At 53.5% G+C, this 14,213-nt stretch overlaps 1 protein-coding gene across 1 annotated transcript in view; it reads left to right on the top strand.

Annotated features, from left to right (window-relative positions):
- Positions 1-14,213, top strand: part of LOC102462598 (alpha-2-macroglobulin-like protein 1) — a 91,965-nt gene that overhangs the window by 39,653 nt on the left and 38,099 nt on the right. The window contains exons 16-18 of the mRNA XM_075918666.1: positions 11,708-11,911; positions 13,457-13,574; positions 14,014-14,158. Of these exons, the coding sequence (XP_075774781.1) occupies positions 11,708-11,911; positions 13,457-13,574; positions 14,014-14,158 (467 nt within the window). The remainder of the gene's footprint in view (positions 1-11,707; positions 11,912-13,456; positions 13,575-14,013; positions 14,159-14,213) is intronic.

Here is a 14,213-nt window from a genome sequence, read left to right as displayed (position 1 = left end):
GGGTAACTGGAGCTCGCTTTACGGAGCAGAGCCGGTGCCCAGCAGAGGATATCTGGCCAGGGGCATTGTTGGTCCAGAAGCTGAGCTACGTGTCCTAACAAGGCCTTTCTGTGGCCCAGACAATGTTGCGGAGGGGCAGTAAGAGCCATTCTCTGCCCCACGGAGCGATGTCACCTCTCCTTGCCCTTCCCAGGTTCTCCCAGGGCATCAGGGGCTGCGTGTCCGTTTCCTTGGGTTGCAAGTCGGGGGGTGCAGTGACAGACACCTGTGTGACGCTGTGGAATTTGGGGACCCTTTATGAAAGTCTGTGTTCTAGAAAGGCCAGGGGTTGTGCCAGGTCTGCCACTTACGATATCTGCAAAACTGTTATGATCTGCCAAGAGGACGATCTCACCTGTATGTGTGTATCACCTTTGTACTGTGGGTTATGGAGATGTCTGTCTGTCTGTCTGTCCGCTCTGCACAACTTGTGCTGTGCTTCTGGGGGACACTCACAGACAATCCAGCAATGCACTGCCAGCCTGTTCCACGGACCATTAAGGACCTTCAGCTATTCAATTGTCCCATTGAGGGTGTGTCTAAACTACATGGCTCCATCAACGGAGCCATGTAGATGAGGCTGATCGGCAGAGGGAAATGAAGCTGCAATTTAAATAATTGCAGCTTCATTTAAATTTAAATGGCTGCTGCGCTCTGCCGACAAGCTGATGATCAGCTGTTTGTCGGCAGATCGGGGCAGTCTGGACTCTCCCCTGTCTACATGAAAGCCCTTTGTCGACCTCCCGGTAAACCTCATCCCACGAGGCATAAGGGGGAGGTCGACAAAGGGCTTTCATGCCGACGGGGGAGCGTCCAGACTGGCCTGATCTGCTGACAAACAGCTGATCATCATCTGGTTGGCAGAGCGCAGCAGCCATTTAAATTTAAATGAAGCCGCGATTATTTAAATTGCAGCTTCATTTCCCTCTGCTGATCAGCCTCATCTACATGGCTTTGTCGATGGAGCCATGTAGTTTAGACACACCCTGAGAGAAGAGACGGGCCGAGCCTTGTGCCTCAACAAGGCAAGGAGGGGTGTGTCTATGGACAGAACTCTGAGGCTTCCAGACCTTGTGCTCCATGAGCTGGGCAGCCTGTGTCTGGGACAAAGGAAGTAGAAGTCACATGGCAAAAGGACCGTGAAAGGCAGCTGCATCTTCTCATAGAACCCCAGGGCTGGAAGAGCCCTCAGGAGGCACCAAGTCCAGCCCCCTACCCAAAGCGGGACCAACCCCAACTCAATCATCCCAGCCAGGGCTTGGTCAAGCCAAGACTTAAAAACCTCTAGGGACAAGATTCCACCACTTCCCTAGGGAACCCATCCCAGGGCTTCCCCACCCTCCTAGGAAAATAGTTTTTCCTAATATCCAACCTAGACCTCCCCCACTGCAACTTGAGCCCATTGCTCCTTGTTCTGCCATCTGTCACCACTGAGAGCAGCCTCTCTCCATCCTCTTTGGAACCTCCCTTCAGGGAGTTGAAGGCTGCATCAAATCCCCCCTCACTCTTCGCTTCTGGAAACTAGACAAGCCCAAATCCCTCAGCCTCTCCTTGTAAGTCATGTGTTCCAGCCGTCTAATCATTTTGTTGCCCTCCGCTGGACCCTCTCCAATGTGTCCACCTCCCCTCTGTAATGGGGGCCCCAGAACTGGACACAATACTCCAGATGTGGCCTCCCCAGTGCTGAATAAAGGGGAATAATCACTTCTCTGGATCCATGGACAATGCTCCTCCCAATGCCCCCTAGTATTCCATTCGCCTTCTTGGCTACAAGGGCACCCTGGTGACTCAGATCCAGCTTCTCATCCGCTGTGATCCCCAGGTCCTGTTCTGCCAAACTGCTGTTTAGCCAGTTGGTCCCCAGCCAGCAGCAGGTCTGGGGATTCTTTCATCCCAAGGGCAGGACTCTGCACTTGTTTTTGTTGCACCTCATCAGATTTCTATTGGACCGATCCTCCAATTTGTCTGAGTCACTCTGGACCCCGGCCTTTATTCCAAAATAATGTCGAGCTGGAGGACTTCTTACTCCAACTCCTGTGACCCTCCTTCCACGAGGAGTAGGGGAAGTTGGAGGAGGAGTGTTCTTCCTTCGAGTCCCTGCTCTGTAGACAGCCCCAAAAGCCAAAATAAGCTATTTTCACTTAAGCGAAGTTGCATAGCTTAATTCGACTTTTGCCCTGCATTTTAGACGTGCCCTTACTGTATAAACTGACTGTTTGCTGTTCCCCCCTGCACCGGGGCCTGGGCCACATTCTGTGGGTTTTCCGCCCCTCCCTGAACCAGAGCCTGGGCCTTATAGAGCCTGGACTTTTGACTTGGCCTGAGTATTGACCTGAGCCCTGAAACTAGAGACTGCCAGCCCGAAGAGGGCAATTGAGTTATTAACTGCTGCTCTGGTCTGAGCACAGGTCTGAGACCAAGAATTCCAGGGACTCAGTGGAGTACGGTGGTGTGGCTACCCACTGACCTGGAGGGGGAAAAGCCCCATCGTGAGCCCTGATGGGCTACAAGGTCCCACACTTTCCCTGATCACCCTCTTACTGCAAACATGCCTTTACACACCTTTCTTGTTACCTACCCTTCACATCCCTTGCTAGCTGCAATTCCAATTGTGCGTTGGCCTTCCTGATCTCTCCCCTGCATTCTTGAGCAATGTATTTATACACCTCCCTAGTCGTCTGCCCAAGTTTCCACTTCCTGTCAGCTTCCTTCTTGTGTTTCAGCTCCCCAAGGGTTTCTCTGCTAAGCCAGTGTCCCTCTACTGTGCCAAGTCCAGCTTCACAGGTGATTAACCAGCCCCACCCAGTCAGAGGCTCAGGGCACCCTGCATGCAGCTGAATGACTGGGCGGGGCTGGTTAATCTCCTGTGAAGCTGGGTTCCCACACATCTTAGAGAGTCACTGTCACCTACCATCACATCAGAATGGTTTGTTCTTCTTTAAAATACTGACAACTCTCCGGGATTCCTTTCCCCTTCAGGCCTTAAAACCTCTAGGGAAGGAGATTCCACCGCCTCCCTAGGGAACCCAGCCCAGGGCTTCACCACTCTCCTAGTGAATAATTTTCCCTAGAGTCCAACCTAGACCTTCCCCACTGCAACTTGAGACCCTTTCTCCTTGTTCTGCCCCCTGGCACCCCTGAGAACAGCCTCTCGCCAGCCTCTCTGGAACTTTCCTTCAGGTAGTTTAACCCTGCTACCAAATCATCATCATAGAACCCCAGGGCTGGAAGAGCCATCAGGAATCATTGAGTCCAGCCCCGTGCCCAAGGCAGGACCAATCCCAACTCAATCAGCCCAGCCAGGGCTTTGTCAAACCGGGACTTAAACACCTCTAGGGATGGAGATTCCACCCCCTCCCTAGGGAACCCAGCCCAGGGCTCCCACACCGTCCTAGGGAAATAGCTTTTCCTGATATCCTGCCTAGTCCTCCCCCTGCAACTTGAGACCATTGCTCCTTCTTCTACCATCCATCATCACTGAGAACAGCCTCTCTCCATCCCCTTAGGAACCTCCTTCCAGGGAGTTGAAGGCTGCTACCAAATCCCTCCTCATTCTTCACTTCTGCAGAATAAACAAGCCCAGTTTCTTCTTCATAGAACCATAGAGCTGGAAGAGACCTCAGGAGTCACCAAGACCAGCCCCCTGCTCTAGGCAGGACCAATCCCAACTAAATCAACCCAACTCCCTCAGCCTCTCCTCGTAGCAGTGAGATTGCTCACATGCATTCCACTTTAGGTGTGCGTGCACCGTGTGCACAGTTTCCAGGAAGATTCTCTCTAGCTGGACACGGTAGGTCGGTAGGGGAGACCATTACAGTGGTGCCAGTATGGGTGGGTACATAGCACCCTGCCGACTGCCCTCTCCCTCAGTTCCCTCTTGCTGGAAGTGACAGTTGTTGGAGCTAGTGTCTCTCGCCTCGGGAAAACACGTTTTCCCTGGTTGCTTCATACTTAGGTAAGAGACTTGAGGGGTTGTGTCCTGAGTCAGAGCAGCCTCATGGCGCCTTGGGCTCTGACACCTCCCCTGGTTCCGTCGAGTCTGGTGCAAGTGGACTCCCCGTCCTGGGAGAGCCAGATGGGAGATCCACCTCCGAAACATGTACGGCTGCACACGACTTGATCAAGCTAATGTCTAGCTGGTCAGTGTCCCCCGGTGAGTCTCCGGCGGTTCCACTGATGCCATCACCGGTTCTGGGCCCAGTGCAGTCGAGAGGCAAGACTCCAATGTTACGAGGGTCCCTTTCACCTTAGCACGGTTCACTGAGCCAGGACCGTTCACCTCAGCACCGATCTGGTGAGGATTCCCGTACCAGGCGGCAGTATTGAGGTCATGAGCACTTGTTCGGATGGATGCCATCACAACACCCAAGTTATAAACCTCTCCCTTTTCTCCTCTGCTGCCATGTCTCCCACCTTCCCCCCTCTGCTTCCCTGGTGCCTGCTGCCCCCCACCCCTCACCTTCCTCTGCTGTCCTGGCTCCTGCCCTTCTCACTCCCCTCAGCCCTCCTGGGATGTGCCCCCTCCCCATCCTCTATGACCCCTGCACCTGCCCTTCCCCACTGTGCCCACTCCTCCTTTCGGTCTCCTCCCCATCCCCTCTCCTAACACCTCCCTCTACCCACTTTCCCTGCCTTTCTCCTCTGCCCTCTGGTGCCTGCCTGCCCCTCCACTCCCCTCTCTGTGTCTGCCCTTCTGCTTCACCCCCGCAGCTGCCCTGGTACCTGCACCTTTCCTCGCTACCCCTCTTTCTCTCTGGTGCCCACCCCCTCATCACCATCTGCCCCAGTTCTCCTCATGTCTTTCTGCACCCTGACACATTACTTACTCCAACCCACATCTTCCTCTTACCCCATTGCCCCTCCCCAAGCATCACCCTGTCCCCTTCCCTCTCCCACCCCCTCTGACACCTCTGCTCCCCTCCCCTCCTTCTTCCTCTTGCCCCCATTGCCCCTCCCCTCTCCTTACACCACCCTGTCCCCTCCCCTTTTCCACCCCCACTGACACCTTCCTATTCCCCCCACTCCAACTCCTCCTGCCCTTCCCCCTAATTGTCTCCTTTTTGTCCCCTGGCATTATCTCTCCTCCACCCTGCCCCTTGGTGCCTTCCCCTTTCTTCTCCTGTTCTGGCTCCCTCCTCTCCCCACAACACAAGCCCCTTCCTCTACTCACCCCCACCTTTCCCTTAGTTCTCCACCCTGCCCCTTCCCTCACATTCTGCCTTCCTGACACCTGCACAGTGAGGCAGCATGGCAGGTGGCTGCCCTGTGTGCTGGGATCTGAGCTGGGGCTGTGGTGCTATTTTTAGTACCACAGTCCCAACCCCAGCAGCTGCCATGCAGCTATGGCCCCAGCTGCTCCTAGGGGCTGAGCCATGTGGAGGGTGGCTGCCCCATGTACCAGGACTGGAGCCAGACTGTGGCCCAGGCTCCAGCTCCAATAGCCGCCACTCAGCTGCATGGTGGCTTCCCAGCTGTTCCTGGGGTGGGCAGTCTCCCGCTATGCAGCTCCACCCCTGGGAGCGGGGGTATGTCTACACTTAACTAAGATAATTCGAACTAACGCATCTAGAACTAAAAACTAGTTCGAATTAGCGTTTTGCTAATTCGAACTAGCACGTCCACATTAAGTGGACCCTGAACCGGGCTTAAGGATGGCCGGAAGCAATGCCGGCAGGGCATCAGAGGAGGACTTAGAGCATGGAGATGCTGTTTCAGGCTAGCCGAGGGCTGTGCTTAAAGGGTCCCGACCCCCACCCCGGACAGACAGTTCGCAGGGGTGCCCCTCTTGCAAAGCAGTCCTGGCTTGGAGTGCCCGGACTACCCACACTGGACACATCACACCACTCGGCCATCAGCCCGGCTGCACTTGCCGCAGGCTGCCATCTGGGGAGAGGGGGCAATTGGGGGGCTGCAGGAGAGCTTCCTCCCCCAGAAGCCCGCAGAGCCAGCCCAGTACTCCCCATCAGGGGCTCGTGCCCCATTCCTCCCTCACCTCCTTCCACTTGACCCTTCCCTAGCCCCTCTTCTTGATGTACAAAATAAAGATAACGTGTCTTCCAAAATGGAATCTGTCTTTATTGAACAAAACTGGGGGAGACTGGGAAAAGGAGGTGGGAGAGGGGAAGAGAGAGGCTGGGAGAGGGGAGGGCACCTAAAATGATCAGGGGTTTGGAACAGGTCCCATATGAAGAGAGGCTAAAGAGACTGGGACTTTTCAGCTTAGAAAAGAGGAGACGGAGGGGGGACAGGATAGAGGTCTCTAAAAGCAAGAGTTGGGTGGAGAGGGTGCATACAGAAAAGTTCTTCATTAGTTCCCATAAAGAAGGACTAGAGGACACCAAAGGAAAGGAATGGGTAGCAGGCTTCAAACTAGTAACAGAAAGTTCTTTTTCACAAAGCAAAAAGTCAACCTGTGGAACTCCGTGCTGCAGGAGGCTGTGAAGGCTAGAACTGGAACAGAGTTTAAAGGGAAGTGAGATCAAGTCATGGAGGTTGGGTCCATGGAGTGGTATTAGCCAGGGGGTAGGAGTGGTGTTCCTGCCCAAGGTTTGTGGAAGGCTGGAGAGGGATGGCACGAGACAAATGGCTTGGTCACTGTCTTCGGTCCATCCCCTCCAGGGTCCCTAGCGTTGACCGCTGTCGGCAGACAGGCTACTGGGCTAGATGGACCTTTGGTCTGACCCAGGACGGCCATTGTAAGCTCAAGCTCAGGGTCGGGGGTCTCAGTGGACCCCCTTGATTCTCTTGCACACCTGCTCCTGGGTGACCAGGCTGGCAGCTCTCCTGTCCTAGACGGCCACTTTCCTGTGCCTAGTGTGGAGATCGTGGATGAGGTCCACGATGTCCGCACTAGCCCAGGCGGGTGCCCACCTCTTGCGGTCCCGGGCAAGCTCCCAGGAGCCGCCAGCCTGGTCCCGGGAAGAGGGGGAGGGCTGAGGGGCATCAGGTGGGTGGCTCGATCCGTGCCAGGTGCAGGGTCTGCTGGCTGGGTGCTGGCAGGCTTGCACCTGGCACGGGCACCGTAGCCAGCCCGTGCCCCTTCAAGGGGTCCGGGGCCGGGAGGGGGGCAGACGAGTTTCCCTGGTGCTGGCCAGAGTGGCCACCAGGGAAACCTGGGGAGGGCTAGCCTCCCACTAGTTCGAATTAAGGGGCTACACAGCCCTTAATTCGAACTAGCTAGTTCGAACTAGGCTTAATCCTCGTAAAATGAGGTTTTCCTAGTTCGAACTAAGTGCTCCGTTAGTTCGAATTAAATTCGAACTAACGGAGCGCTAGTGTAGCGCCTATGAATGTTAGTTCGAACTAACTTTGTAGTGTAGACATACCCCAGCTGAGGCCACAGCTGTGCAGCTCTGCTGAGGGGGTGGGCAGGAATGAAATTCTTGGTGTGTGCTGCCAGGTGGAGTCCTCCCAGTTGGCATCAATCATGGAGGTGGGACCATTGACCTCTCATCCACTCTGGTGACAGCTCCTGCACAAGTTGGAGTCCTCACAGGTGGCACCAGTCAATCAGCGGGGATGGTTCCCTTCAGCACCGGTGCTGGGAGAGCACCTGTATAAGCAGCATCCTCCCAGTGACCGTATACCTGTGCAGAGACTTCTCCATGGTCCCCATGTTCCACATCCATGTCAGAGTCGGAACCTGAGAGCCACCGATCAAAGAGGAGGTGCTGCGCTCAGCACAGGTCCCTCTGGATAGGAGACAGGAGTTGACTCTACAATGACTCCTCAGTGGCACGTCTCGACTCAGTGGCCAGTCTGGACTCCCTGGGCCTATGACCAGACACAAGCTGGGGGCTCCAGTTCAGTCTCCATTGCTTCAGGGAGCAGGGGCCTTCCTTCAGAGGCTCTGGGTCCAGACCCTACCGTAGGGTTACAGTCGTCTCAGACTATGTTGGGGTCGCAGATACCTGCTATGCAGCTGCTCAGGGCGCCGGTGGAATCCCGTTCAGCACTGAGCTCCCAATCGGAGCACTCCCCACTCTGGGGAGGACCAATGGCACCACGTTGCAGGGATGTTTCTGTGTCCAGTGCTGCCCACTTCACTGCACTCTGGTGCCGGTGACCAAGGACATGTGCCCACAGTACCAGTCCTGGACCCAGAGGGGGAACAGGAAGTAGGGGAGCTGTGGCATCCCTCCTCCCCATCGTCACCTGATGAGGTGGTATCTGGGGTTGAGATGTTGCTGCCCCTTATACACAAAAGGGCACTTCAAGACCTACTGAGGAGAATGGCCCAGAATATGGGTCTACAAATAGAGGAGGTGGGGGAGGATGCACATCCTATAGTGAAAATCTTGTCTCCTCCACTATGAAAACCCATTGGCAGAACCCTCACTTCACTTCATTCCCCCAACCACTAATGGGGTGGCTTGGGGTACTTTGCCCCTTTGAAGGAGTAGGAGCACTTGTATACACACCCACAACCGGGAACCTTGGTGGTGGATGCAGCTAATGCTAAGAAACTCCAGGATCACCACGGCCCTACTCCCAAATCCAAGGACTCTAAGAGGTTGGACTTGTTGGAGAGAAAGTGTCCTCATCCGGTTGCCTCCAGCTGACGGTGGCTAATCAATAGGCGGTGTTGGCCCACTGCAATTTTAACATGTGGGCATCCATGAACAAATTTAAATACCTCCTCCCATTGACTCTCGGTCTGAGCTTGCCGTTCAGGTAGTCTAATCAATTGTTTGTTGCAATAGCAGAGAGGATGAAGGGGCTGCCTGTTACTGCCCAGAGGATATCCCCCTGGACCACAGGGTGTACTTGCACTTGTTACAAATTAGCGAAAGTGCCAGCCCCTTAGCTTTCTGCCCACTTGATTCGAGTACAGGCCTCATCAACAGCCTTCCTGGTGCACGTCCCCATCCAAGATGTTGGTCGAACGGCCACGTGGTCCTCGGTACACAGGTTTACATCCCACTTTGCCATTCAACATCATGCTAGGGAGGATGCCACATTTGGATGGATAGCGATGCAGATGGCAGACTGGTGACCTCTGACCCCACCATTGGATAGCTGCTTGGGAATCACCTACATTGGAGTGCTCATGAGCAATCCTTCGGAGAAGAAAAGTTAGATACCTTTCATAACTGATGTTCTTTAAGACGTATTGCTCATGTCCATTCCAAAACCTGTGGAAACAGAAATTTCCTTGCAATCAATGCTCAATACTATGAAGAAGGAAAAGATGAAGCTGTGGTAAAAACCTTGGTTATAATCGACACTGAAGGGCATCACAATTCTTCCTATGGGAAAAGTCAAGTAAAAGCTATTTTAGAAAAATTTGGGGTCCGTGAAATGCAAGTGCTGAGCATCTGCATTGACAATGCAGCAAACATGATGTGTGCCGTCAAAAATTTCAGTGAGGACAATGAAACCATTTCTACCTCTGAGAACTGAAGCTATTTTGCCTGATGAAGGAACTAAAGGAATGGATTAAATCAAACTCAGCATGGATGCTGCTGCTCAATATGCTACCCTAGTCTCATACTTCCAACATGGCTTCATGAGGACGACTCAAAAGTCCAACTGATGAGGTGTGGTATTCAGACTCGTCAGTTAGCAATCTGGGATGGATTGAACAAAGAACAAGCGAAGAAATTTCTGGCAAAAATTTGACAAGTCGTTGTCAAACTACGAACCTCAAGTATTCTAAGTGTTCTGCTTGATCTACATGGGGTAACTTAATCATTGGATACTGTGACTCGCTGGGGTTCAACATTTGTGATGGTTGATCGGCTTCTCGTTTTTCAATCTTACTGTGAACAAGTGGCTGCTGCTGGAACAAGAGAACTCAAGTTAACAAAAGCTGAATGGGACAAAGTGAAGGACCTGTGAGACCTCTTGGCAAAGCCAAACCAAACAACCGTGAATCTTCAAGCTGTTGATGTAACCTCGGGGGTGCGTCTAGACTGGCAAGATTTTGCGCAAAAACTTGCTGCCTGTTTACATTGGCCGCGAAAATTTGCGCAAGAACACTGACGTTCTAATGTATGAAATCAGTGGTTCTTTTGCAAATACTCTGACACTCCCACTCAAGGATAAGCCCTCTTGTGCAAGTATTATTGCACAAGAGGGCCAGCGTAGACAGGCAAGTTAATTTCTTGTGCAAGAAAGCGTCTAGACTGGCATGGATGCTTTTGTGCAAAAGATGTCTTTTGCGCAAAAGCATCCGTGCCAGTCTAGATGCTCTTTTGCACAAACACTTTTAACGGAAAAACTTTTCCGTTAAATGTATATGCGCGAAATCTTACCAGTCTAGACGCAGCCTGGGAGTTTTAATGAAGGAATGGCGAAAACTGTCAAAGTTCTTGCAAGAAAATGGTGGACAAATATCCTCCAGGCAGAAACACGAAGAGAAGCTTTTTGACAATATTAATTTCCTTGCTGGAGTTTATGTTGACCTGTGGTATCAGATTCTTCTTACGTCAAGGGAAATACCAAAGGCAAAAGAAGGGCTCCTTGATATTGCTCGATTACTCAAAAAACAAAATCTATTGCTACATTTGAACTCAGCGAATGAGGTTGAAGAAAATGCAACACAACAAAAGGAGTCATCAACAATCGAATTTGCGGTTTCAGAAACTTCACATTGTTCAGAAATAGCAAGCTGTTCTCAAACTTCCATCTCCACTCTGATCTTGTTCAAGCGTCCATCCCTGAGACTTCTTCAACCATCGCAGGGAAATGCAGATAATTTAAGCATCAATTCTTCAGAAGATGACGACTTCGAAAAGGAATTGGATAAACAAGAAAGACACCGGCGAGTTTTTGCAATTCATAATTGTAATGAAGCATTATTCGAGAGAAACTTTTGGGAAGATTGTGAGGTGATGGAGTCTATTGGTAGGCTAAAAGTAAAGTCTGTTTTTGAGGCCATTCACAGCTGCCTCTAGAATTGCTTCAAGTATGCCAACAACTCAAGCTAGTGTAGAGAACTGTTTTTGGCTTTCAAGTTACTTGTAAATGATCTGCGTCAGGTTATAAAAGACAAATTGATTACTGCAGTATTTTTTTACAGATTGGATTATGAATGATTCTAGTTTGTATTGTTGATGACATTTAAATTGTTTTAAAACTCTGAATAAAAATAGTGTTTTTTTCAAAATTTCAGGATACACTTTTTTATTTAGTTAAAAATTAATTTGAGTTGGAGTGTGGAACCTGCTAGGAACCTGATGACTTCAAGTCTTTTTACTTGTTTCTTTATAATAAACCTGTAGTTTAAGATGCTAAAGGACTGGCTGGATGGATGGGATTTTGGATAGGATGCAAACCCAAACTGACCTGGTAACAAGGCTGACTTTTTGGGATCCAGAGAACGTTTTGTATCATGAGCAGAGTTTTAAAATATCTTCTCAGTGTATTGGAGCTGGGTGCTAATGGTGAGCCAGAGAACTGGAAGGCAGCAAGGGGGGGGGGGGTGCGTGTAATGGATAGGGTGAACCAATGAGCCCAGGCTTATTGATTAATCATGTAATTGACTACACATTGACATCCCTAGTGGGAAGGGGCTGGGTGCTGGGCAGAGTGTGGGGGAGTCCAGGTTAGAGATGTGACTGGGAGGTTTGTGGGGTGATGTGTTGGTGAGAGGAGGGGCAGGAGCTGGCCATGGGGAGGCTCGTACCTTGGTCTCACGGCAGCCCTTGTCTGTGTTTGTCTTTAGGTCTATAACTTGCTCCCTGATTTTCGCCAAGGAGACTCCTATCAAGGGCATAAGTCATGTTACTGTCAGTACAATCATATAGTTCGCATTCTAACTACTACTTTCTACAATGTGCCAAGCGAAGTCTGGCCATCCCGGAGGCCGCGCAGAGGGACTAGTGATGGGCCTGACCCGCTGACAGTTTACCCCAAGAGCCTGTTTCAGGTAAGGTTGTGCCTGACTCTACCTCTGTTTTTGGTGTAGACTGAAAGGACTAAACTGGCTCCATCATGCCCAGGCTGCCGGCCTCCCGGGGTGACATCGCACCAAACAGTCCGGCCTGTTCTAGTGACTCTCCGGGAATGCTCCTCGCAAGATCAGGACTGGGCTGCACCTCCCCCGCCCCCTTCAGACCCATCTCAGGCCCTGGGACAGATCCCCAGCATATCCACAGAACAGGAATGTTACCCCCGGCTCCTGGGCGCAGGGATCTGACAGGCGGGGGCAGCGCCATGGCCAGTTACGGCTGCCTGGCAGTTCCTGTTACAACACATCCACACTATACGTACAAGAGACAATCCAAAAAAACTGAACTTAAAGTGAAATAACTTAATGTGGGGAATTATTTTCCCGCGGTTGACTCCTATTTGTGCAAATTGGTGTTTTTGGTGCGAATTACATGGGAGCTCTTTCACTGAAAAACTTCCTGCCTCAGAGCAGAGACTTGACCCTGGGAGGTGCCCTTTGCCTTCCCGAGAGCTTCAGCTCCCACATGGCTGGGAACCCCAGGAATGGCGCAACCCACATGCCCAGCAGAGGGTTGGAGTGCGGCTGCCTTACTGGGCGAGGAATCGCTCTGGGCTGAGCCTGCTCCATCCCCCCGACGTACCGACCGAACGTGCCCCTTCGCCACAGAGCGGCTGAGCCTGCACGAGTCTGGGGCCCCCGGGGCTGAGCAGGGTTCCTGAAATGGCCCCCCCCGCAGGTCCCCGCCCAGTGCGAGCCGGGGCTGAGCGCCTCCCCCACTGACGGATCGTGCCCTCGATAACAATGTTACTGACGACTCAGGGAGTGAAATGCTTCTTCACGTCCCTAGTCACAGGCAGCCCTGCCAGGCGGCCCGGCGAGGCCCTGCCCCGGCGCACCCAGCCGCAGCCACCGCAGGGCGCCCGGCCACAGCGCTGCCTCGGCTCCAGGCGTGTCCCCCCCAAGGGCCCGTCTCCTTGTCATTCCTCACGTCCCTGCCCAGGGCCCCCCTCGGGCACCGTCCCTGCACCAGCCCCGGGGCAGAGCTGAGGTGGCCCCTGCCTGACCCCTTCACTGCCTGGTGGTCAGGGGTTCAGGGCCAGGGCTCCCCTCAGTCTGGAAGGGCAGGGCCCCGCTGGGCAGCGCCAGTCTGTGCTCAGGTCATGTGGGGGCATTGAACAGACAGTCAGAGACGCCCCCGCGAGCTCCCAGTCTGAGCCCGCAACGGGAGGAGGGACCAGAGAGGGGAGGGGCCCTGCCCAGCTCCCCCAGCAGGTGGGTGGGGAGGGGAGGAGCAGAACCCAGGAGTGAGCGTCCCAGCCTCAGGCCCACGCAGCCTGGCATGGGCAGAGCGAGGAGTGCTGTAAGGAAGAGGGGGTGGGAAGGTGAACCAAAGAGTCTTTCACAGTCTTTGTGAATTCTGCTCTGGCGTTGGCCTGTCGCCCTGTGCCCTGGCCAGTAACAAGGGCCTGGCGCCGCCTCTGGTGCTTTAGCGGCTCCTGAGGCTTTTTCCTTCTCACCCAGGATTCAGCTTTGAAGCTTCTCACCAACACCCGCATCTGTGAGCATCAGTTCCAGGAATCAGACCATGACTCCAGAGACCTGCCTGTTGGCCTTGTCCGTGTATTTGCCCCACATTTTGGTCAGTGCTCCAGGAGCTTCCATCCCCCTTGGTCAGCAAATCCCAAACCCTATTGGCCCCCAGGGGAGATGGCCCCGCGGGCTCCTGCATCAGGCCTGGGTCCTGGGTTCTGATCCTGGTTCTGACAGTGCCCATGGCAGATCCATTGTTCTCCATGGACGGCAGAGGGGGTTCTCCATTGTCCTCAATGGGCCTCCTTGTCCCAGATGCTCAGTGTGGCTAATGACTGGCCTGTCTGGCTCGTGTCTCCTGGGCGGGCTCTGGAGGGCTACTTTAGTCCAGGCCAGACCTGGGCAGGGGCCAGTTCTCAGACCTCCTGGTGGCCACGTCCATCCCCAGAACGGCCCCAGGAATCGAGACTTTGCAGGTGCAGACACATGAGCCACGTGACCCCCAAAACAGCGTGGGGTCTCCTCACCCCCCTTTGGATCTTTGCTAGGCTTCGGTTGGAACGTATGTTCCTGTGGGGGGGAGCAGCCCCCACAGATCGTCGCTCAGCCGGAGCTCGTGCCCTGTGCCCAGGTGGAGCCGGCGCCGCGTGCGTACTTCCCAGAGACGTGGCTGTGGGACCTGGTGGCTGTGAGGTGAGTGAGGGGCTGTCACACACCGTCCCTGCCAGGCCTCTGGGCCAGACCTTGG

This window comes from Pelodiscus sinensis, unplaced genomic scaffold, assembly GCF_049634645.1.
Source record: "Pelodiscus sinensis isolate JC-2024 unplaced genomic scaffold, ASM4963464v1 ctg39, whole genome shotgun sequence".
NCBI classification, from domain to species: domain Eukaryota; kingdom Metazoa; phylum Chordata; order Testudines; family Trionychidae; genus Pelodiscus; species Pelodiscus sinensis.
Note: the sequence above shows the minus strand (reverse complement) of the source record. Positions and strands in the feature narration are given on the sequence as shown.